The 25352-nt window shown below is 45.2% G+C and overlaps 1 protein-coding gene across 1 annotated transcript; it reads right to left on the bottom strand.

Annotated features, from left to right (window-relative positions):
* Positions 1-250: 250 nt before the first annotated feature.
* PSAT1 (phosphoserine aminotransferase 1) lies at positions 251-24968 on the bottom strand. Its single transcript, XM_036893458.2, has 9 exons — positions 24783-24968; positions 21449-21509; positions 20437-20506; positions 17959-18164; positions 16989-17161; positions 15259-15428; positions 10322-10450; positions 2057-2194; positions 251-1360 (listed from the first exon to the last, which is right to left on the bottom strand). The coding sequence occupies exons 1-9, from the start codon at positions 24840-24842 to the stop codon at positions 1255-1257; spliced, it is 1113 nt and encodes a 370-aa protein (XP_036749353.1). The 5' UTR covers positions 24843-24968; the 3' UTR covers positions 251-1254.
* Between the last annotated feature and the right edge of the window lie 384 nt (positions 24969-25352).

Here is a 25352-nt window from a genome sequence, read left to right on the forward strand (position 1 = left end):
TTATACCATGAGCTGTGTTGTAAGGTGGCGTGTTGATAACATCTGTGCCAAACACCAATGGAAAGCTACAGGCTATGTGCTGAATCTTTTTTTTTTTAATGGATGCACGGGACTCAAGACTTACACTTTTAGTTGAACTAAATTATCCTTATCCAGTTGCTATTTTTAGATCCAAGTTTTCCCATCATAAAGTTTTTAAAAGAACAATCTGCCTAAAAAGCAGGTGAAAAAATTCACTGACAAAGGCCTAGATGTTTTAGGACTTTAATATTCTTCACATAGTCAACATAAAATACTGACAATGGACAAACAATCAGAGGAAAGACTCTTCAGCAAAGACCTTCTGGAGCTCACAGCATCCCTGATCCAACACAATTAAGAGTCATGCAAAAAAAATGACAGGGGAGCTTAACAAAGCTTTAGTTTAACAATATAACTAAAAGCTAAAGAACCACCCACCTTCTCTTCTATCCACTGAAAGGAAAGTACAAATGAATCAGGGAACCTCTTGTGAAGCAGCTTAAAAAGGGAAGGGGGAGTAGAGGGATAACTGTTCTGAGTGTAATACACAAGGTCAAGGCTCCTGACACATTTTCAAAAATTCTCTACATGTATCACTGAGAACTGTATTATTAGAAATAGATTGCATAGAGCTATAAACTATTTGGTATTAAAAACCTTGCTATATAAACAGATAGTATGTCACTTTTATCTCTTTATGAGAGTAACAGTTTACAGGAAGATTAAGCCTGGAACTCCTAAACACTCACCACATGGTCAACGATGACCTGAATTAACAGCTGTGGAACCCAGGGGCCACCACGGCTGTCATTTTGTAAAGGATCAAGATTCAGCACCTAGAGGTTCCCACCCACCTTCTGTGCTGTGTGTGTATATATGTATCTCCAGGAACAATTAATGGCAATTTGCATAATGAAGTCCACAGACAAGTTCAAATACTGAGATCTAGCTAGAAAAAGCAGCAGCAAAGACAACCTAAGCAGGAACTCATTAGAAAAGCCAAAGGAAGATTTTTTTTTTTAATGCTGCAGTCCAAGTCTGAATTAAGGTGTCTGTTAAGTCACACCAGCTCGACAGAGCTGTGGGTGTTTTGATGCTGTTCTCTGCAAAAAGAACGTATAATATGCATGTTCATTCAAGAAAAATATCGGGTTAGGTTTTTATAGCCATCCCCAAGTTATTTTAAATTTTGAACATTGTTCAAAGGCAGAGTTTACATTGGTTAGAGTATGTTCATAGCTGATGCATCTCTAAAAAGTTCTTCATGAAGGCTGCCAGCTTCTGAACATCTTCAATGGTGACCGCATTATACAGAGAGGCCCGCATGCCTCCCACAGACCTAGAAAGACCAAAGATGCAAGCCCTTAAGAACAAAAGCATTCTTATTTAGCAATCAAGAAGACCCTCTTTCCAGTCATCCTCTCCTAAGAATCATAAAGCCTGAGGCCACGATGTCCAACCTCCCATCTGAAAATCCCCACAGGTGGCTGGTAGCTTCAGATATCTTATCAGAAAACTTTCCCTAATGCACTGAAGTTCCATCATGCACATACAAAGCTAAATTAACTCAACTATTTGACAAGCTTGCTGTACAGGGAGCAGGGAGCCAGCAACCACTGCAGGGTAGGCATCTCATATCCCACATGGTGAGGACACATATTTTTTATCGTACGCAGGATTAACTACTCCAATTGGATGTGCAGCTGAAGCAACCACGATCTGTTCTTACACTGAAGAGGGGAGTGCTGGCCTCACCAGAGGTGGGATTGCGACCTCTGTGCTATGAGTAACTGAAGCTATTTTCAAGGGTAATTTTGACAAAAGGCCCTGAAAGATGTGGCTCCACCATCCTCAGCCAGGGAATCATGCTAAGGATTCTAAAAGCAACAGAAGAGGTTACCCCTGTGACAAGTGGTTTTTCCCAACAAGTTACAATAACTGCTACTCCAGCCTGGGCAGGCTCCTAATATTTCATTCTGCATTTAAAAAACTAAAACAATTCTCTGATGAGCTTCTGGATTGGATATGTACTCACCTATGCCCTTTCAAGGAGATCATATTGAGTTCAAGGGCTTTATCAAGAAATCGTTTTTCTAAAGCATCGTCTCCTTTGGCATTGCCAATGCGGAATGGAATATTCATCTTGCTTCTATTCTGGGGATCCACTGGGCATCTGAAAAACATGTTTATTATTCCAGCTACTTTTCTGAAATGGGTGACTGCTATTAACAAATCAACAGAACAATTCTTAAAAACATTTTCTAGATGCAAACAGGACATTAAAAAAAAAAACTTCACAGGACATTTCTAATTTACTTAGTGAGACCACTCTTGTATATGGAACTTTGAATTAGCATTCTCTTGTATGACTTGTATTTAAATTCCATCTCCATAGGCCCAGTCTCCTCATCTAAATCCTAGGAATAGTAACGACACCTTCATTTCAGAGGAGTTGTGACAATTCTGTGGTACAAATATATGAAGCTTCTAACACATGGCAGCCACACAGCAATGCAAGGGACACTTTCTCTACAAGGCTGCAGAGAAAAAAAATATGTTGGTCCTAATAGTGGCCGAAAGACTTAAAAAAGTAAAGAGCAGCAACTTTCAAAGCACTTGTCACACTGTATTGTCCCAAGCTGTGTGACCTTGAGCATATTACTAAACCTCTCTGTTGTGCCCTACTTGGCTCATCTATTGAATAGAGGGCAAAATAATAGAACCTAACACTTAAGGTTGATGTGAGGATTAAGAGAAGCATAGAATTTTTGTGGTATATTTTAATTGGCTACAAATTCTCTGCAGCAAGAGGTGGGCTCTAGTCCTACCTCTTTTGAATCTGGGCTGGCCTTGTAACTTGCTTTGACCAAGATATGCAACAGAAGTGATCCCATACAACTTTGAAACCTAGGTCTCCAGGGACACACAGCTTCTGTACTGTCCTCCGAAACCTATAGCAAGCCCAAGCTAGCCTGGAAATAAAGCCCTCGCCAACAGCTGGCGCCAGCTGCCATACATGTGAGTGAGACCACGGTGGCCCACTGGCTGCAGGTGAATCACCAGAGGACTCTGGTTGAATAAGCAATCCCAGGTGAGAACAGCAACAGAAACACCCAGCTGAGCCCAAAAAATCATGAGCAAAGAAAACGGTCATCATTGAAAGTCACTGTCTTGGCAGGTTCTGTGATCCAAACAGACAACTGATGCAATTTAGAGCAGCGTATGGAATATATTTACTATGTACAAATTGGTTAAAATCAATAAATTCATCTTTTTATTTCCAGCACCTGGAGGGCTCATTCAGATACTTAGAAATGAATGATGTGTTAATTTTTATCCAGGGTTGGTTAATATTTTTCCTTCAGTTTCTGCTTTGGAAAACAAGCATCCAAAATTATTTTCCAGTGACAACCAAAGGAGACAACAGGCAGAGGCTGACGTGCTAGTCTAGAATAAAAGGGAATGTGTAATGGTCCTCCTCCATTTTCTCAAGCACATCCTGTTTTATTCTTACACTTCTACAGGGTGGGAGCCACTAAAATTAAACAGCAAATAAAAGCAATGTGAGCTCGCAAGCACCCATTAAAAGTTATGCTCTCCCCTGAAGGCACATACACAATTCCAGTTAAAGGTACTAGAAGTCAAGTGGACATCTACAGGCAGAAGAGATGTAGGAAGAGAGACCAAGTATCTGGTAATAGGCTTTGGGCCTGAATTCCACTCCCACCCACCCCCACCCCCGCCCTTTCCACAAGGTGGGGGTTTTCATGGTCAACATTTAAATTAAAAATTCAGTGGCTACTCCTTTTGATAGTCTGCTGCCTCAGGCTCCCAACATCAGGGTCCAATTACAGCAGGAGCAGCACATGTAATTTAAGAAAAAAAAATTTTTAAGGAGGAAAAATTAAGAGTCTGTATTTACAGTTCACCCCCACCCCAACTTTACCCATCCCATCATGAAAATAGATAAAATGACAGCAAGGATGTCATAAAACTTAGCTACTGAAGATTACACTGGCATGAAACAAATATTTATGCAGTGCCCAAGAGTGTCTCTGGCTTGGGTCTGAGGCAGGGGAAATAAAAGACTAAAGGGAATTAACTGCTCCCAATATATTGGGAGTGTTGTGTAAGGAAATTAAAATTCCACATGAGAAGTGCTGTAATAGCAAAGGACAGTAGAAGACAGAGCCCAGCAAGGAATTCTGCCCAGAAAAGGCAAAAAGGCCTCAGGCCCATGGGAGTGGTTAGGACAGAAAAACCAGAGGGACGCTCTGGCAGAGCTGCAACTATAAAGGCAGGGAGACCAGCGCTCTGAGGAAGCTGGGGGGTGGGTTTCCCAGCCTGGGCAGGGCCTGGACTGCGGAGGTCCCTGCAGATGTGCTCTGCAGGGAACTGGACGGGGTCCTTGAGCAATGAGGAGCCATCAGGTTTGCACAGTATGAGTTCTGCATTTTTTAAAAATAACAATGCCAACAGAGAAGAGGAGTGACCTGCTAGAAAGAGCTTTCAAAGAACTTTCTTGGTCAAAACTTATTAGAGCCTGTGACCAAGGCAGGGACGCTGGGGAGCTTCAAGCAACAGTAGCAAACTCAAAGGCCATCGTAGCCCAGGTGTGACATAAGTTAGACCAGGCCCAGTGGGATACACCGAGCACCAACTCCCTGTTACATAGTAAATGCAAGCACCTATTCTTTACTACCACAGAGAAACATGCTTTCCTTTTGTTCTGGAAACACATGCCCCTTCCAAAGTTTCTTTTTTCCACTTTCAGAGCCACATGGATTACCAAACAAGAAATTTGGATTTTTAAAGATCTTCCCATATCCTAACAGTGGCTCAACTGTGTGAGCTGCACCAAGCTCCACTCTGGGCTCTACTTGGCCGCTGCTCCCCCGTTTATAACCTCAGGAGTTCTCACTAAATTCCAAAGGCAGGATCTGTTGCCTAAATGCATTGAGGGGCGGGGAGGAGAAGTTGCCAGCGCTGACATAGGATAACATGGGTCCCGACGGCATGTAACCAGCCAGGTAAACAGAGGACTACAAAGATCTAAGGAGGAAATCTGAGCACGGCTTCTTCCTACGTCTGTGGTGGAGGCTGATGTTGACAGTGTTCGTGGAGATCACTGGAAAAGCAGTTCCATGGCCACAGAGGTTTAGGAAGTCCTGCATTAACAGGGCTAAATAAGTTTCTTGACTCCTGGAGCCTCTCAGAAGCTCATGTGAATTTTGAACTCCCAGGATAATAATTCATATAGGGACCAGTTTTCCCCCAAATACGTATGACTGAAAAATCCTTTGCATCTCTGGAACTAGTGTTCCAGAACACCCACTGAGACACACCAGAAGTTCCCGGTCCCCCAAGGTATCGGAGGAGCAGTGTGCATGGGGGAAGGCACTGCTTCAGTGAGGGACACCAGCTCACAAAGGTGCTGAGGATGAGGAGGGCACAAGACTATCATTCAGTGAAGTCCTCTCTAGGATAGTCAGAGACAAAGGGGATGAGGAGTAAAGACGGCATCCTGAAGGAAAGCGGCCCACAAAATACAGTCACTTGGCCTCTCCTTACTGCCTGATTTCTTTTAATGAAAAAATCTACTTCTACACAGTTACAAAAATCAAGAATGAAATGTGAAGATTTACGAATTCTTAAGTAAACATGGGCCTGCTTCTGGACTTTTCTACTGTTCCACTGATCTACTATCTGTCCCTAGGCCAGCACCCCATTATATCAACATGGCTTTGCAGTGTTTTAATAGATTGTATGTTAATGCTAAACTTCTTAAAAGTTTTCAGCTGTCCTTTTGCGTTAACTTTCCCAGACAAACATCTCAATGTACTTCCAGATATTTCACAGTTTTCGTGGCCATTATGAATGGGATCTTCTTTCCTCATATTTTTGTGTTGTTATTTCTGGATACAGGAAAGCCAATGACTTTTACATATTCAGCTGTGACCGATCACAATTTTGAATTTGATCCTATCTAAGATTTTCCATTGATTCCTGAATTTGGAATAAAGTCACATTGTCTTCAACCTGTGATTTTTATTGTTTCCTCAGTGTGGTAATTAAAGATCCTGAAACCAGCACCCCCACCCCCCCCAAGACCTTCCCCATATTCATATCCTGATCCCACTGCCCAGCTGCCTCATTAACCTGTTTGCACCTCTGGAAAATAGGTTTAATGTCTGCCTCACAGAGTTGTGAGGACAATAAAAGGGTTAATATCTGTAAAGCCTAGGGCTCTGCCCACTTGGCTTTATTTAGCATTATCATAAAAGCCATCACATGCTTCCCTTTCTTTCCTAAAGCCTGGTTCCCACATGAAGGTGGTGAGAAAGGTGACCTCAGATCTAGATATGCACTCTATCACTTGGACATCTTTAAAATACTTAAATTAATATCTAATATGTATTAAGCACTCTGGGTCAGGGGCATCCTAAGTGCTTCCATAATAAACAAATATTAAAAACTAACTCTTAAGGAAGGCCCCCTATGTGCCAAGTAGTGTTCGTAGTACTTTATACAAATTAATCAGCACCAGAGCCCATGTTCTTAACCCCCATATTATATACCCTTAATTCACATGCATTTTCATTTAATCCCCATGACAGTCATAAGAAGTATGTACCATTATTACATCCATATGAGGAAAGTGGGTTTAAGGCAGTTAGGTCCCTTTCCCAAGACCACATGCCAGTAAGTGGCAAAACGAGCCTTCTAAACCCAAATTGCTCTACTGCCTAAGTAGGCTCAACACAGGATCAGCCGGTAGCCTGTGGGCAGCAGACTGTGGAATGAACCCAAGCACCTGCACAGTTCTTATCTAGTCTCAGAGTTCCCTGCCAGGATCACTGGCTGGGCTGGTACAACCCCCGGCAGACCACCCAGGACTGTGTTGAATAAAGGGGCTGCCTTACGAGTCAGGGGGCACCAAATGGGGACACAAACGAGGAGCAAATGTGGTGGCAAATGGCAAATTCTAATTCTAGGTACTCAGGATTCCTCTTGAAAATTGCTCGCCTCCCCATTGGGGCATTATGTGGATAAAATGAGAGTTCCCGTGGGCCAGGATTTTCACCTGGCCATGGTTGGCTAGCTCACTACACAAACGTGGGCAATACGTTGTTGCTATTGACTATATAAAGACCTCCACCCAGTGCTCTGCGCGGCACCATGGCAAGGCTGCAAGGCTGCGGGAGAGCAGAGATGAGACTGGAGTGGTGGCAGCGCCAAGGACAGAGGCCCAGAGGACAGCTGTGTGGGACAACTGTGCAGGCAGAGAGGCCCAGAGGACAGCTGTGCAGGCAGAGAGGCCCAGGGGCAGAGACCGGCTTGCTGCATGCAGATTCGCTTTGAGTGAACTGGATTCTGGTGATTGACCTGCCATCGTGGAAATAAAGTTGGGTATAGCCCAAGACCATTTTATTGTCATTTTGTTTGGTCACATTGAATCCATAGTGAACTTGCCTGGGGCTGAAACCCATCTGCAAGACACCATAGTTTCAGTTTGAAAGAAAAGTGAAGAGCTTGCTGAAAACCCATGTGAGTACAGGAACTGCTAGTGAGGGTCCAGCTGTAAACACTGAGGACCCAGGGAGCGAGAGCCTGCTCTGGACGCAGTGACAGGGTCCCACAGGAACATCAGGAGCCCGAAGACCCCCTCTAGGCAGGCGGCCCAGGGGCTGGGTAGGAGTTCCCAGAGAGAGGTTTATTCTGAAGGGGATGCAAGTGCTGGGTGTAGGAGACTCCGAAGTGAATGAGTCTTGGGTGACCAGTGTCCCTCCTATGCTTCATTCTGTTTCTAATTGCCTGGATTTTTTTCCAGAAGCATCATTATTCTCTGTCCTCCCATTTTGTGCCTACACATCTCCTGAGAAATAGATGGAGCCAAAAGCTAATAGGAAATTTGGTTTCCCCTCCATAAGAGCTGCCAAGTGCTTCCACTCACATTCAGGTTCTGAGCACTCTCTGAGTCAGGAAAGATGGCTTATTCTTCTGGGTATCCTAGAGGAATAGGGCATCTGGGAGTCAAGAAAAAGGCCAGCGCTGAGTGGGTGTTCAGGAGCCATTTACTGGATGAGTGGATGGGTGGGTGGATGGATGGATGGGTGGATGGATGGATGGATGGATGGATGGATGGATGGATGGATGGATGGATGGGTGGGTGGATGGATGGATGGATGGATGGATGGATGGATGGATGGATGGATGGATGGATGGATGGATGGATGGATGGGTGAATGGATGGATGGGTGAATGGGTGGAGAGATGGATGGATGGGTAGACAAAACGTATCTTTGGACCTTTCCAGACTTTCCTTCCAATCCCAGTACAAGCCATCCCCTCCAGGTAGTCCACTCTGCTCCCCAAACACACTGTATTTTCTTCCCTCAGTACCTTTATGGGGGCCATTCCCTGCCGTCCAAAAAAATTACTGCAAGTACCTCTGACCTCCTTTGCCTAAGTCTACTCATACCCAAGGCTCAAGAGCTCATCCAAAAACCCTCCCTTCACCTCCAAGCAAAACAGTATGTTTCTGCTCCAAACTCGCACCTCATTACTTAGCCCTTGCCTATGAACTCCTTGGACCATCTATTGCTAATGGCACATATTACAAAGGCTCCAGTAAGTGCTGCCAGTGTATCCTCGCTTCCAGGGTGGAAGATCCACACATCTGGGTCCAGGGTGGAAGATTCCCCAGGACAGGGCCCCTGCCTGCACATGCCTCTCTTGCACAGAACCACAGAGCAGGCAGAAATACACAGTGGGCAACCTTCCCAGATGGCACATAGAGACCCAAAGGCTAAGGCATCCAGACAGAGCCAACTCCCACAGGGCCTGTGGCTAGAGCATCATGGCATGCCAAGAATGCACAGGAACAGGCAACAAGCATTTAAAATTTTAAGGACAGAGGTAACAGAAGCATACTGCATTATCCTAGCTGCCCAAAAAGTACATCTCCACTTCCCACCCCTGGGTGGTTACAGAGATGTGTTACAAGTTAAGATTGAAGCGTTCTTTTGTTTTCCCATGTGGCCCACTGAGTTCTCAAACAGGAATGTAAATTCCCATGCTACTATCAGCCAGATATTTTCTTACAACAGACTGCACCCCAAATAATGACACAAAGAAGGGGGTCTAGGCTTGGTAAATGAGTGTTAAGTGCTTATATATCTGTAAGTATATATGAACCACAACCATACACTTGTGTGCCCATGTGCACAAATGCACAGCATCAAGTCTGGCCCTTGTACTCTTGCCCCCACTTTGAGGGAAAAGCAAATGCAAACATCATCTGTTAAGGTCCTTGTGTGCCAGGAGCTGTACCAGGTGCTTCGCATTCACTATTTTGGTGAGACTTCAGTAGTGGAGGGTTGAATGTTGGCCCCCAAAAAGGTATATCCATGCCCTAATCCCCAAAACTTGTGACTGTGACCTATTTGGGAAAAGGGTCTTTGCAGATGTAATTAAGTGAAGAGTCTAGATGAGACAGATCATCCTAGACTATCTGGGCAGGTCCTAAATCCAATGAGCAGTTTGTAAGAGCAGAAGAGAAGACACCCACGGAGGCAGCATGAGAAGGCAGAGAGACTGGGGTGGTGCGGCCACAACCCAGGAAGTCCTGGAACCACCAGAAGCTGGAAGAGGAAAGGCAGGATCCTTCCCCTAGAGTCTCTGGAGGGAGCAAAGCCTTGTTGACAGCCTGATTTTGAACTTCCGACCTCCAGGACAGTGAAAATAAATCTGTTGTTTTAAGCCACAAGGTTAGTGGTGCCAGCCCCAGGAGACTAATGGAAGGCCTGTATGTTTTCTGTACCCCTCCCAGGCACCAACAACACACGCTCATGAATCAACTGGTCACAAAACTATGTAGGAGTCAACTCATACCAGTCAGTCCCATTACACTGCAGGCCAACATCTATCCTGTAATAATGGAGGCAGTGAACTTTCCTAAAAGGGTAGATAACCCGGAGGAGGGGCCAGGAGTAGTGTTTGTAACAAGGGTCTCCAGCAGAGTCCCTACACACAGTTGAGAGCTTCCAGCAAATATGTGTGTTTTTTGCCCCAGGGATATGTCACCATCCACTGGGAATCAGGTCCCAAAGCCTGAGATTCCTGTGGCTGAGATACAGAAGAGAAGCTTCTGCTCCTGGGGCCCAGGACCACACTTAGCATTGTGGGCACTTCAATGTCTCAGAGAAAGGTGAGTGTGTCCATTTTTCAAAGGTATCCAATATATGCACATTTTAAAATTCACAAGAGACAAAATATAAGATAAAATCCATTGACTTACACATAGAATCCTTGAGAATTATCAATAATATCATAAATCATTTGTGATTTGATGGAGCTAAGCTTCTCCATGGCTGCTGCACCACCATTGTTCTTAATCCACTCCAAGACCAAGCCCATGACGTAGATGCTAAAATAAAGATTAAAAAAAAAATCCATTCAGTTCAGTTTTGCAAAAGTGGAAAGACATTCAAACAAGCTGCTGTTTAGGCTGTACTAGAACAGACTTACACATGTCCTTAGATAGAGGCAAGGGGAAAGCAGGCCATGTGTGAGCTAAGGACCAATGAGAGCGTGTCATGGGGTAAGGAACCAGGATCAACCCAATCCTAGGACCCTGAGGGCCATTAAGAAAGGAGGTTTGATCGGACTAATCACTGGAGGTCACATCAGTTCCCACCAGTCCAGCCCAAACCCTAATGCAAACTCTTCCAGCCACCTAGACCACACACTGGACTCTCTCTGCCTGCTGACATCTGAGCTCTCAGCAAGCACCCTCAGGACCGCTCCCCTGCTCCCCCCACTTCTCCCCTTCCCCACCCCCCAGTAACCCCTCACTTCCTGCATTCCCAGAGCCTTCTTTCTACCCATACTTCCAATAGCTTTTACCATTCACCAGGATTCTAGCTCCAGTTTTTCAGGCTCCAAAACCCAAGATCTTCTCACAATAGCAAAGCCTTTGGTTTCCCAGGGGCTCCAGGACCCTCAACCACTATGCCTGTGTTAGTGGGGCTGTTAGGGTGGCACCAAGCCACAGAGGCACAGCTGCCAAGTGCAGTGGCTCTGGGGTTGTGCCAACACATATGCACATGTGTGGATGTGTGTGTTCCAGATACTGCCCACTCACTCCCCATGAATCACAGAAACACCCAATCATACCACCCAAGCCGTGCCACCTCATGCCTGTTCAGCAACAGTACTTCCCGTACTTCCCGGAGGCCAGGCTTTGTGTTCACCTGCAGCTATTATCCCAGGGTCCTGGGCTGCTATGTCACTCATCAAATCCAAGGCTGCAGCAAAGGCCCAGGCCCAACGCATAGTTCCAGCTGACGCATCACCTTCTTGAGGGCCGTCAGGCTCAGACTCACTGCCCACGCTCTGCAGCTAAACTTAATGAGGTCTGAGGAGGCAGAATCAGCAGAAACCCCACCCATCTTACATGCTGCCCAGAGCCAGCACCCTTAGCCTAGGTCGACAAAGCTCAGCATGAGGCAGGCGGCTCAGAAGGAAGCAGGCCATCCTGGAGACTGGAGCCATCCCTGGAGTTTGAGGATGTCTGCCCCTATGACTCTGCTGTGGCTTCCAAGTCATTATTAATTCATGCTTCTACCCCCAGACACTCCAAAATATTCAAAATACAGGAGCCCTAAAATGCTTATGCAGTCTTGCAATGTAGTCTCAATTCTCCCCTCCACTTTGAACTGATTTATACCTTCGCTTCTAAAATATCACCAGCAGCACGCAGCATAGGTTTACCTTCTAAGCCTGCATGTTAAATGACTAAATAAATTACAGCACATCCATCCTATGGAACAGCAATTAAAAAAAAAAAAAGGCAGGCATTTGAGTTGACATGGCAGTGTTCATATTATATTGTTGGTGGAAAAAAGAAATTCACATAACATACTTATGATAAAGTTCCATTCACATAATGAAATCTATGTCTGTGTATATTTATGCATGCTCTGTTAGGAGACAGCAAGCAGTTAACAGTGGTTATCCTTATCCTGACAGGCTCTGCTCACTTCAAAAATCTTTGCTAAGAGCATGCATTAATTTTTTAGAGCAACACAAAATACTGTCTGCACACTAGGCAGTCCCCAGAAAACTCTCCCTGGCTGTTCTGAAGAAGCTCCAGAAGCTCATTTGCTTCTGCAGTTGATGGTGGGCCGGGCTAAGCCCCCTGGGCAGGGCCACTCTCTCATTCTGATAAGAAAGATCTCCTGGGTTAGCGGGCTTATTTTGGTTCTTACCAGTTCCTTTACCTCCCACTGCAGCTAAAGCAAATTTATACTTACGGGTTCAGTTGGACATGGTAAGAGCTTTTCCATTGGGGTAGAAGGGAAATTTAGGCACCTTTATGCTTGTCCATTAATTGGACTTCGTGTATTCTCCTAAAGGGTTAAATAGAACAACCATGTGGTCCTTTTCCACCCCAATTCACTGCTCAGGGCTACAAGCAACTATTTTAAGGCCAGTTATCCAGCATAGTTCAAACAAACTGCCCAGGGCCTATGGTCATTGATTCTGATTTTAAAAAGAAAAAAATAAAGAAAGGAAGGTTAGGGGGCGTTTTTTTCAAACTTGGGATCTTTCAAGGACTATGCTATGTGACATGACGTTCCAAAGTGTTCTGGGTGCCTTACCTTCTTACATCCAAGGACTGGGGAGGGTGTTTTGCGCAAATTTTCGTATCTCTACTTGGAGCTTGTTCTCACTGGGAACTATAATTCTCTAATCTTGAATGTTTAAGTACTGTGAACACGAAATTCCTCAAATCATAGATTTAGTGTACTTGCTCAATTGTACAGACTTTACTTTCTTCCTTTTCTCTTCTTTTGGGGTAAAAAGGAAACAAAGCAACTTCCAAGGGGTGGTATCTTGGGGCAGAATACATTTCCCCAGTCTCTCTTCTATTTACATGATTCTAATCAAATATTATAAACAATGTATTTGCCCCTGAGCCCTGCCCCAAAATGGTCTCAGTTACCATTACTCTAATCTGCCTGGGGAAGAAACTTGGCCCCTTCTCTGCCCTTGGTTCTAGAAGGCTCAGCCCTCTCCTCCGGCAGGAAAGCTCTGGCCTTCCCCCGGTCGCCATCCTGTGACTCCCACCACCACCCAGGGGAGCAGCTGACCTAACTACTCAGTCCTGGGCCCGAGGTCAGCACAGGGACTGGAAGCAGAGTGGCCCTAGGAGAGTCACTGAAAAAGTGGACTTTCTATCTCTAGCGCTGACTCCAGACATTTTTATCTCCTATGATTTCATCATATTTATTAGACAGACTGAACTACTTTCTCAGCATTCCCACTTATTTTTTAACTTTCATATCAATAATAGCATAGTAGTGTAGTCATTACATTACTAAAAATTTGCTTCACAGAACTCCTTGGAAAGGTGGCAAAGGGTGGGACAGCTCCCCTTGCTCCTCCAGGCTGTGCTCTTACCAGAACCTGCTGGCCTCACATTTTGGAGACAGTACTCTCCCCGCCTCCTCCCACCTTCTCACCTCCTGAAGGCCCTGGTGGCCTTTGCCTTACTGGGAAAGAATCACCTGACTACGAGCCAGGCCCTAGCTCCACCTTCCAACAGGTAAGGGAGAACCCCTCCTGCCACCTCCTTCCACTGTGCCACCTGGCACCCAAGCCCCTTCCCCAGGGGCCCTGCCCGTGAAGGTCCCTGTCTGTGCCTTTCCCACTCAGCGTGCCCAGGTGGCCAGTGAGCACTGTACTTTTCACTGCCAAGAACCCCAGAGGGAAGATGGGCAGGTGAGAGACAGAGAGTGAGTCAGCCCTGCCCCCCAAAGGGGGAGGTGCTCTGCCTCATGAGAGCCTTGTGGAAGTCCGGTGGAGCTTTCCACCAGAATGCTACCTTTGAAAAAAACACCTTCCCTTCCCATGGTAAATTATGTGGAAGAAATTTTCTCCAGGCAGCAGCTGGCAGAGAGAGCTCTGACAAAGTCCCAAGCCCAGTGGACCCTCTGCCTGCACCCACCAGACCTCACTCTTTTAGGTGCTCTTATAAGAGGACTTCCACCCATCGTGGAAAAGTCCGGGAGTAGAAGTGCTGGACTCCAACAGTGATCTATTCTCCTAAGATGGAATCCTTCAAATGTAAACAAAACACACTGAAATTTTGCTTATGAAAAGCACCAAGGTCCGGTGCACACACCCAGGCTCTGGAGCCAGGCTGCCTGGGTTCAAATCCCAGCTATGCCACTTCCTGTAAATATAGCCTCAGCTTCTTCACTTGCAAAATGGAATAATATGGGTACCTACTTCCTAGGATGCCTGGAAGGGTTAAAAGGATCCTAGCAGCTCTGGAAAGATAAGATTTGTAAACTCTGGCTCTTCCTTCCACTGCTAAGGCTCTGGGAACTAACAAAAACAGAAACAATAATCCTATAGCAGCTAGCAATTATAAATCAAATGCCAACACTAAGTGCATTATATGTATATATAGTACATATATACATAGCGACTCATTTAATCCTCACAGCAACCCAATGAGGAGGGCCCTATTAGTATTCCTTGAGGAACCTGCTGCACAGATAGGTTAAGTGACTTACCAAAGGTCACGCAACTAGTAAGTAGTAAAATCTTCCCTGGCAATTGTTAAATCCTAGGTGCCACAAAGATTTTCACAAAACACCTGAGTCTGCAAGTTAAAAGATCACGGGGCAGGGCAGCCTTGCTCCCTAAAAATGCTACAAGGCACTTTACTCACTTGGCTCAGCTAACGGGACCCCTGCAGATTGGGGAAAAAACCAGGAAGGTATTTGTTCCAAGCCAAGATGTTCATTCGCTGGCAGGCAGCCAGCTTCATGCAGGCCCAACAAGGAAAGAAAAGAAAGCCGGGGAGGCCTGGCCTTTGAAAGTCCTTCTCAGAAGTTGACCAGTTGTTTGAGATGCAGGCATTGGCCCTTCCTCTCCATAGAGTTTTTGGGTTAATGGTGAACCACCAAGGCTAGCAAAAGCAAACAAAACACTACCCCAAGAAAGAAAGGGGGGGAAAGACTGATCAAACAGTACATAGAGGGTAATGAGGGAGGGAGCTGGGCAGAGATTCCTATCAGGATTCTCCAGATGGGTTATCAGGATAGCTAGGAGGTCACCAGTTCGTGGAAACATGGTCTACTTTAAGATGTCAGCTCCACTTTGAAAGGAATTAGTGAGACCTGCCCCCGCCCGGTCCACAAGCTGCAACCCTGGAGTTACCTGAAGCATGGAGGCGTGTTGTACAGGGAGTTGTGTCCAGCCTGCACTTTGTATTCCAAGACCGAGGGGCACTCCCTGAGGGCAAAGCCCAGCAGGTCATCACGGATGATCACCACTGTGACCCCTGCAGAGCCGACATTCTTCTGAGCACCAGCGAAAATCACTCCAAACTGAAAAAGAGAAAACGTACTACTTTACACACACTTGGTCATTTTTCATAAATGCATTCAAACTTCCTAACCTCTTTCCAAAGTACAAAGAAGTGATTGTATTTTAATTCTGCTCAGAGTTGATTTTCTAAAAGAATCTCCACCTAAGGCAGCAAATCAATACTCACAAGTTCAGGGGCCTGCAGATTACATACCTGCCTGGTGCTTCTCACCTAAGGGGCCCAGCCCAAGCCCACTATAGTAGATTTTATACTTGTTCACATTCACCTGTATACCTCCTTTCTCCACCCAAACCAGCATTCAAAATGGGGCTGCCAACTGTCCTCGGTAACCAAAAGAAACAAGAATTTTTAATCCATTTGTATGTGTATAAAGAGACAATCAGAAGATGCTGAGAAATAGTAAGACAATCTGCCTAAGAGAAGAAATTCTAGAAAACATGTTTAAAGGTACTTCAGGGAATTTCATCATGTAAGATATAGAACCCTCTCCCACTGTCTCCCTAAAACCTTTCAGAAAAACAAATGGTATCCCAGTGGCAGAGGGGGCCAGCGTGGTCCAGCAGGGAGTATTTCATAGTTGACATTGTTTTGAACTGCCATTGTGTGGGGACTGATCATAAGCAGCAGACTCCAAACCACAGTGTGGTCTAACCACACAATGGAATATTGTTCGGTCTTAAAAAAGAATGCAGTTCTGACACAGGCCACCATATAGATAAACCTTGAGGACGTTATACGAAGGCAAATAAGCTTGACACAAAAAGGACAATGATTGTATGATTCCACTTACATGAGGCCTAGAGTAGTCCAATTCATAGAAAATGCTGGTTGCCAGGGGATGGGGAGGACTGGGGAGCTATTGTTTAATTGGTATAGAGTTTCAGATTGGGAAGACAGAAAGTTCTGGAGATGGGTGGTGGTGATGACTGCACAACACTGTGAATGTATTCAATGCCGCTCATCTGTACACTTAAAAATGGTTAAAATGGTGAATTTTATGTTAGGTGTATTTACCACAATTTTTTTTTTTTAAAGGCAGACTACCATTTAGTCACTTTGTTTTAAAATGCTTTACAGGTATCACAGCCCCTTGTTGCACACACCCGGGTACAATGCCCGCCTAGGTGTGCCACTTGGAGAGTCTGTATGTCCCATCTGCTATTGGAGTTGAAGTGGGCACAGGCCAGCTGGGGCTCCTCCCTTCAAAGCTCCCCTGAGCTTGTATAAGTCTGATCTTCCCTTGAAGACTGCAAGACACTCCCAATGTATTGACAAAAAAAAAATTTCTGAGAACCACTCTCAAAGGCAGGCTAAATTCCCCAAGGACTCGAGTGTGGTCCTGCAAGGCAATCATTAACGCAGGGCTCAGGATGTCATGACTTAAACATTCATAATAAACAAGCAACAGTCAGCCAGTTCACTGAGAGTTGCCCTCCCTTCAGGATCTCTACTCTGCTGGCCCACGACTCTCACGGCCTTCCCTTGTTCTAGTATTAAAATGCTCTGAAAGAAACCGAGATGCTGGGGGTCCCCCCACTCCACCCACTTTACACCGTACCTTAGAAACATCTACTGGCTTGGATAGGAAGTTCGAGGACATGTCGCAAACCAGCACTGCTCCCTTGACGTCAGGGATGAAGTCAAACTCCACTCCATGCACAGTCTCGTTGGCACAGTAATACACATAGGAGGCATCTGGGCTGAGGTTCCAGGTGCTTGGATCTGGGATTTCTATCACAGAAAGAGAGTTGGAGACCCCACACTCTTACTACCCTCTTTCCTTATGTAGACAAGAGGTGAGGAATGCCACACCTCCCCTAGCAGGGAAAGACTACTTCCAAAGCACCCACAGGTGAAAGCTCCTGATCCACCCTGCATTATAATCACCACCAACATCCTGAAAGGATCATCAACTCCACCCTCTTGACTGTTCCTAGGGATAAGTAATCTCCCAGAATGGCATGGTGCATATTTGGGGGTTTCCTTGTTACCCAGGACTCACCCATCCTATGTCCACAAACAGTTTCCTCTTGGGGCTCCAGCTCCCCCCACGTTCAGCCCATGGAGTTCCAGCCCACCCCACCTGCAGCCCCAAAGGCAGAGGCCACAGGAATGATCCAGGATGGGACAAGATGAGACACTGTTGCTGGGAATGCTTGGAGCAAAGGCATCGGAACTTGGGAGAATATAAAGTCAGGAGCAGCTGCAACCATGTTCTAATAAGGATGGGACAGCTTTCCTGACTGTGGAACCCCCACAAAGGACACAGGGAGACACATCAGGATCTAGAGACATTGCTGGGACCCTTGATCAAGCCATACTTAAAGCCAACTGGCCCTTGGGCTTTCCAGCCAGTTAGTAATCTAAATTAGTATAGCTATCCAATCTAAATAGTTTCAACCTAGCTACGGACAAGGGAAGGAAAGAATTAAAGACAACTGCAGAGCACCCTGGGCAGGGGGATCCTGATGTCTGAGGCAGGACCATCCCCCAGTCAGGATGCCCTTGTCCAGCTCAACCCCACTTACTCGTATAACTTCCAAGTTTAGGGTGGACAATATTCACCGTCCCAAACTTCTTGGCTTCTTCTGCAGCCTTAGCTGACCAAGCTCCTGTCACCACATAGTCAGCACACCTTCCGGTTTTCAGGCCAATCAGGTTTAAGGGGACAGCACTGAACTGGCCAGACCCTCCTCCTTGCACAAAAATCACTTTGTAGTTGTCTGGAACAGCTCTGGGCAGAAGCACAGTGACAGTCAATAAGAGACTCACAGAGTCAAAGATGGAGAATGAGTGATACTCTACCAGCACTTTACTGAAGGTGGATATACTATAAGAAATATGGCAAGTCCCACCATTCTTTGCTTTCCCCAATCCAGTCATTTGTCCATTCATTCATTGGGCCCTATGGCAGAAGCCTATGGTTACTATTTGGACAGAAGCTAGTAACACCCTGCCAGTCCTTTAAGGAATTGTCCCAAGGTTACTCTCAGCCACATTGTTCAAGGGTAGCCAACCCCAGCTCCGGGGGGAGGAACATGTGACCCAAGCCAGCCAATGGGGTTTGGTTCTGAGACTTCTGAAAACTTCTGGAAAAGAGGAGCTGTTTCTATTGAGGAAAACAATAAACTTGTAGAAGCTAATCTTGTAACCACTGGTGGCCACCTGGCAAAGCCGAGGGATGGAGAAAAAGATGTTCCCAGCATCTGAGCTCCCAAATCTCTCCTGCACTTTTCTGTTCTGTAAAGTAATACATTCCCTTTCCACTTAAGCCAAGAGATGGGTTTCTGTTACTTGCAACCAAAAGTCCTAGAAGTATCTCTGTGCTGGTCCTTGCAATGAGCAAACTGGACTCTGGAGAAGGAACTGTAGTAATGTTTCAGGCCTAAGTATGTTATCATGTATCTGATATACATTGGGATGAATGGCAAAAATTTTTATTTCAGCGTGGGAAATTAAGATGATATTTTGAATGACTAGAGGCAGTAGGGTAAGGCCTGTTCCAGAGGGACCAGGCTATGGAAACAGGACCCAAGCAGCTGAGTGAGATCAGAGCTTGGGAACAGGTGTACAGAAGGCAGAAGGCCAAGGACAGAGCTCCGGCCCAGAGGCCTAAGTACCAAAGGGCAGGGCATCATGGCAGGGCCCTGGGGGAATGGGTGGTATGCAGAATTTTGCGTGACCCCTGCCTGCCAGTATCATCCAATGCTCAGTAGGATAGCAAAGCACACAGGCAGGTCTTCAGGGGCTCTAACCACGCAGTTCTCAGCAGCTGGGAGGACTGACAGTCAGAGCCAGGGTTCCAGGTTTATGTTATTCTGGTGCCTGGCAGGAAGGACAATAGCTGGATGGAAGGACCCCAGAAAGAGGCCCAGGCACAAGCGTACAAAGTAGGATGTTGGTTAGAAATAAGGATAGGCCCATAAATTGAACTGGGGGCTCAGTCCTAAGAGGTTCCAGCCATGTAGGTCAAATGCCACATCTAGGCCAAAGTTCCAACATCCCGCTCCATGAAGAACAGGGTAGTTCCGTGAAAGTGACACGGGGCCTGGCAAGCAGACCCAGCATGCAAAGCCAAGCAGACCATTACCAGTTCTGGACACTCCCACTGCAATGGGCTTCTGGGGCTCCTCACTAAAATGTCACCAGCCTGCCTCATCTGAAGCATTTTACCAAGGCAATTGAAAAAGAAAGATGAAATAGAAGGTACAATTACAATTTTGTTAATAAAACATTACAAGGATGGAACCTAAACCATTAACAAGAATTACCTCTGATGGGTAGGGTTACAGATAACTCCAGTTTAATTAGTGAGATTGTTTTTTCTAAACTTTCTCCCGTGGACATGCATTAGTTTTGTTAGCAGAAAAAAATGAAGTGTTTATGTGAATATTTTATGTAATATATAAAAGCTCTCTTTTAAACAGCAGTTTATTTCAGAATAAGTTTTCCTCTGCCTAAGAAAAGCAGGGGAAATAACCTAGGAGAGAGTTCATTTGCGCAGCAATGCCCAGAGTTCAGAATTAAAATTACCCAAAGAGCCCACTAAAAATTAAATTTCTGCAGTGATTCTGATTTAGCTGGTCTGGGTAAGGCCCAGCACTTGAATTTTTTAGTCCATCCCCACCAATCAGGTGATTCTGGCAAGTGCATGAGGACCAGTGATGTAGAGCACGATTTACTGCTGTCAAATATGACCATTTCTTTGTCATTTAAATACTCTTTAAACCAGTTCAATTTCCACAGTGGTGAAGAATCTGTCCTATATATAATGATTTCAAATCTTTAGAAACATCACAGAAAACAAAATCACAAACATGGGATGGGCAACAAGTAAGCAGCACCACACACGAATTTAGTGAATTTGGGAGAAGCAAAAAAGATTATTTAAAGTTATGGAATATTCTGAACATACACAGAATATAGTAAATACTGTAACAGACACACAGGTGTATGGATTATCGAACCAAAGTAATGCAACTTGGTCTTTAAAATTCTAAACTTACAACAATTCCCGCATGAGATGCTCTGTGCTGTTAATAATCTTAGCGAAATCCGATGATCTGTGGCTCATTTCTGCGGAAGCAAAAGTAAACAACACAAAAAGTTCCACTTCAAAACCAAATGAACAGAAGTAACTTTAGAAGTAATTACAAGATTTGTAAATGAAATAGTAAAGGTGACTATTTCAGTTATTTTACATTCAAATTGCAGGACAAGGCTGAGTCTACGGGAAAATCCAGATCGATTTTCATATTGCAAACATCATAGCCTTAGAGTCACAGCAGAATGATTTTTCAAGTGGCCCATTCATCAGATGAGCCATTTACTAACGCATCCTTTGGTTTCTGTGATTTCTCACAACTTTCTCACAAACAGGAATCGAGGTGCAAAGGCTACCCTTTAGGACAACAGCACAATACTCTCCTCTGTGCTCACATCACAGAAACCTACATGCATGTCCCAAACCCACAGGAACAAAATGTAGTAGCTGTAAGCATAAAGTTAATCATACGGCCTCTAAATCCTATGCAGCCTTTAGAACCACCAATAAAGGAAAACAAAAAACGAAAATTAAATAAAGTACATTCTAGAACTAAAAGTCCTCTTCCCTAATAATATTGGGGAGAGAAACCTAATGAAATTATTAATGTGCAGGATTTTCGTGAAAGGTTTGTGTGCTTTTAACTTCTAAATAAGTTCATTTTTAAGCCCAGTAAAAACAGTAAAATGAATATGAAGCAATATTATAAGGGTTTGGGGCACTGCTACGCCAATGCACAGTATTTTCTGATCTGAGATCCTGTGAAGAGCAAAAACCAATTATGAAACAGTAAGATGACACATACGATCCCTTAGCCAGCAGTTGTGTTGATGTCAAAATTACTTCCATCAAACATGCAACACAATTTATTAAAATTTAAAAGTACATATACAAAGGCCTATAGGCTTGATGATGCATTTAAATTTGTTCCCTTTGAAACCTGGACAGTCACAGAATCCAAAAGTAAATCTTACCAAGAACACTAATCCCAATTCCTTTGTAGTCTAATAATTCTTTTTGTATCTCTAACAACACCTAGAAAAAAAGAAAAGAAAACAAGAGGATTTCAGTATTCTGTGCACAACTCTCTCTGGCTCTGGACATCAAAGTGGGGCGGAAGGAGGGAGGCATGGACGCAAGGCCTGGAAGCTCCTGTCCCCTAACAACCAATCCCCTTCCTCCCATCATTCCCACAGAGCCCCACTGATGCAATTTACACACAAGTTGAGTGCAAAACTATGCAACTAAAATAGTTTTTCCAAAGGCATGACTTTACTTAGATATAAAAATTCACTTGGACTTTAAAACAAAGATCAAGTATAAAATTTTACTGATTACAAACTCTTTGACTGTCAACATAAGACCTTTGAGAAAAACTGATTCCCTAGAAAATGTCCCCTCCACATTTGCCTGTGTCACTCTCTGAAAGCAAAAATACAAAATGCATAAAGCTCTGGGTTCAGGGAACAATAAAAAAAAACAATTAAGCCCAGATTACACAGATAACTCAGTTTTCTCTTTTTGGTCTAACTTGATGGACTGGGATGTGTAGGGTGGGCAGGAATTAGGAAACACCTGTGATGAATTAAGATTCGTCCTGAGGTTACTGATACCCTGTTCTCTCTCCCAAATACCAGAGCCACAAGGAGGGTGATACTCTCATCCCCAGTTAGCAGCTGGGGCTCAGAGAGTGACTTAGCTGTATGCCTCCGGCCAGTCCCTTAAGTGCATCTTGGAAGATCACTGCAGTCTCATAACCACATTCCACCTTACAGGGACAGCTGGACAGGTTGGACCCAGTTTACAGCCAGTCAGCATTCAGTCCCACAGTGCCAGGAAGCGACGGGTGGGGGGAGGTGCCCAAGGTTCACCTCCCCTTGCAAAACACAGCTTGTTAGGGAGCAGCCTGTTTTTTTCCCCAAAGACCAAGCAAAATGCAAATTACTAAACTGAAAAGAAACACCTTTTTTTTTTTTATTTTAAGGAAGAAATATAGAAAAGCCCTTATCAGAGGTGCATGCTGAAGTGTTAAGAGTGAAATGATGTGATATATGGCATTGCCTTCAAAATAATGGAGGAACAGGGGGGAAAAAAGAGGGTGTGGGGGAGCAGGTGCTGAAAACACAATTGGCAAAATGTCCATAGTTGTTAAAACTCGCAGATGGTCCATGGATTTCATTATATGATTCCCTCTCTACCTTTGTGTATGTGAGAATTGCCATAAAGTAAAAAAAGAAAAAAAGAAGAGCTCTAAAAATGGACACACAATAGGTGAGATAAGCCCTCTGTAGAAGCATTCTGCCATCAGAAAAGTTTACCTTAAAAGATACCCGCTAAAGAGGTCATAAAACAACCTAAAGTGGATAGCAACTTGTTTGGAAAAACATTTTAACCATAAAGAATTAGACCACAAATGGGTTCCCTTGACAAGGGACTTCAAGAATTTGTCACTGTTTTGCAAACCATTGGATACTTCTTAGCACTGGCTGATCAAACAAACTTCAGTGAATCCTTTAGTAAACAGAAACATCCGTCTGTGACAGAATCATCTTTGAACTTCTGTTTAGACAGTATTTCTCTTATATAGGTAGTATTCCTTCAAAAGATACCTGTAAAAATTTACAACTAAAATCATGAGACTTCTACCCCAAAAGCACACCCCTTTAATCCAGCAGAGTTCATTTTTTTCAAAGTGCAGAATGCAATCACTTTTGTGGGTCACAACTCATTTTCTTAATGAAATAGAACACACTAGAGTGGAACAGAAGACAAAATTATGTTGTAGTTAACTGGCTAAATACATAAGGCTTTTTGTTTCCATTAGAATTATGTGCATGTACTTGGACATTTTGTAAAATATTTTTCATTGTGGTTACAGTCAAAAGAAGTTTGACTTTTATAATCCTTATTAATTCAACTAAACCAATAAGACACACATCTGCCCCGCCCCCCAAGTTAGGGAGCATGAGGGCATAAATCCTGCTAGGAAAATAAATAATAGACAATTGTATTACTGATAACTACTTTTATAAAAAATGCATGACAAATTACACAGGGAAAAATATTCAGAAGACTCTGAAACAGGAGAAAGAAATGAGGAGGGTACCAGAAACGTTTGCGGCGCTGTAGCGGGGAATCTCACCTAAAACCGATGGCAATCTCTAAGGGGAAAGAAAAGCCCTGATCTCTCAGGCTGCTATGGGCACTGCCCCTACAGAAGCAACATGTCCTTTCCCCTCTTAAAATACTAAGTTTCTCTGTTCTTACCACCACACAGAGGCGGCTCTGTCCCAGGGAGATTTCTACTCTGTTCAACAATAAATCATTGTAAAGCATTTGGCTATGCCCCATGTTACTACAACCTATTATCGGAGTCATCCTGGTTAGAAAAACAAAAATAGAACGGCAACGGTGGCAACTTATCAATGAGTTGTAAGGCACAACAGAAACTTTTGTCTTCTTCACAGAGTGGGAGGGGCGCATTAATGGAGGGGGGAAGGAGGAACTGGAAGTCGGTTGGGAATTGGGAAAGCAGGGAGTTAGCTCCTCTTGCACTTGAGAGCTCCAGTGTGGCCAGGCTGAGAATTCAATCATTGCTTTTGCCCTTGAACAAAGAGGAGCGAACTGGGCTGGCAGCCCAATGTCTACCAGACTTTGAATACTCAAATGCTTTTAGGGGACAAGCCGATTTAAAAAGGCTTTAGGAAAGATAGGTTCTCTCGGAGACATGGAGGGAAAGTCTGGACAAAAGGCTTTCAAATTTGTATTTCCGAAGAGCAATGTTCCCAAGCACTGGCTCAACCAAACTCTGCTTACAAGGGGTCACACGCGAGCTGCCAGTGTGCAATCCCCTCCAGTTAACGCAATCCCCATTCACCGTTCATTCGGTGTCCATTCACGCATGCCCTTAACACTGGCTCGCAGCACTGCGGTGTGAGAACGCAGAGATGCGAACTTTCTCTTTTACGCCGCGCCCCCCGCCGGCCTGGGAGAAGGTACAGCACTCGAGTCAGCCGGTGAGATGCACAAGCAAGCAGAGGCGTGCACGCCGCGCACTGGCAGTCAGTGCCAGCGGCTGCTGCACAGGCACGCCTCGCAGAGCTTCCTCCCCCGCGTGCATTCTTCCAGAAGCCCACCTTTGAGAGACCCTGAACTGGGTGTGCACGCTGATGCAGAGCGCTCTAGACTTGGGGTGGGGAAGGGGGATCCGAGCCATATGCATGCGTGCTCCCGGCTGGACAGCACTCGCGGCCGGACAGCACTCACGGCCGCGCAGAGATGCACCGGCACACGCTTCCAGGAACTCACCGAACGCGGCAGCTTGGCCGGCCCGGGCCCGAAGTTTACCACTTGCCTCGTGGCGTCCATGATGAGGCAGAGCGGGTGACGAGACTGCAGAGCGCGTGGCGAGCCTGCAAGAGAGGACTAAACGCTTGGGCAACGCTTGTCTGCTGCGGGCGGCGACCCTGCGCTTTCCCGGACGCACAGCCGGCGCCCCCATTGGCCCGTGCTGTTGCAGACCCTGTGATGATTGGCTTGCGTGACGGAATCGCATCCCCATTGGCCGAACTCACCAGCCGAAGCCCGGGAGCAGTTGCTCCTCCTCGCGTTTACAGTTTCAACTCCCTTTTTGATCAATGCAAGGCGCGCGGGTGATTGCACCAGCCAGAAGGCTCGGCTGCGCGCCAGCCCAAGGATTGTGGGCGGCATAAAGAAGCTTTTCCTGCCAACTCGCATTTGTGCTTCCACGCACTAGGTCAGGCCGGTTCCAATCCTTCAACTCTGACCTCAGCCCCTCTTTCTTGGCTGCGCGGGAGATGCTTAATAACCGCCCCCTGCCCCACCGGCCACTTACAACCATTTTTCCTACGCCGCTTC

Source organism: Manis pentadactyla, chromosome 3, assembly GCF_030020395.1.
Source record: "Manis pentadactyla isolate mManPen7 chromosome 3, mManPen7.hap1, whole genome shotgun sequence".
Taxonomy (NCBI): domain Eukaryota; kingdom Metazoa; phylum Chordata; class Mammalia; order Pholidota; family Manidae; genus Manis; species Manis pentadactyla.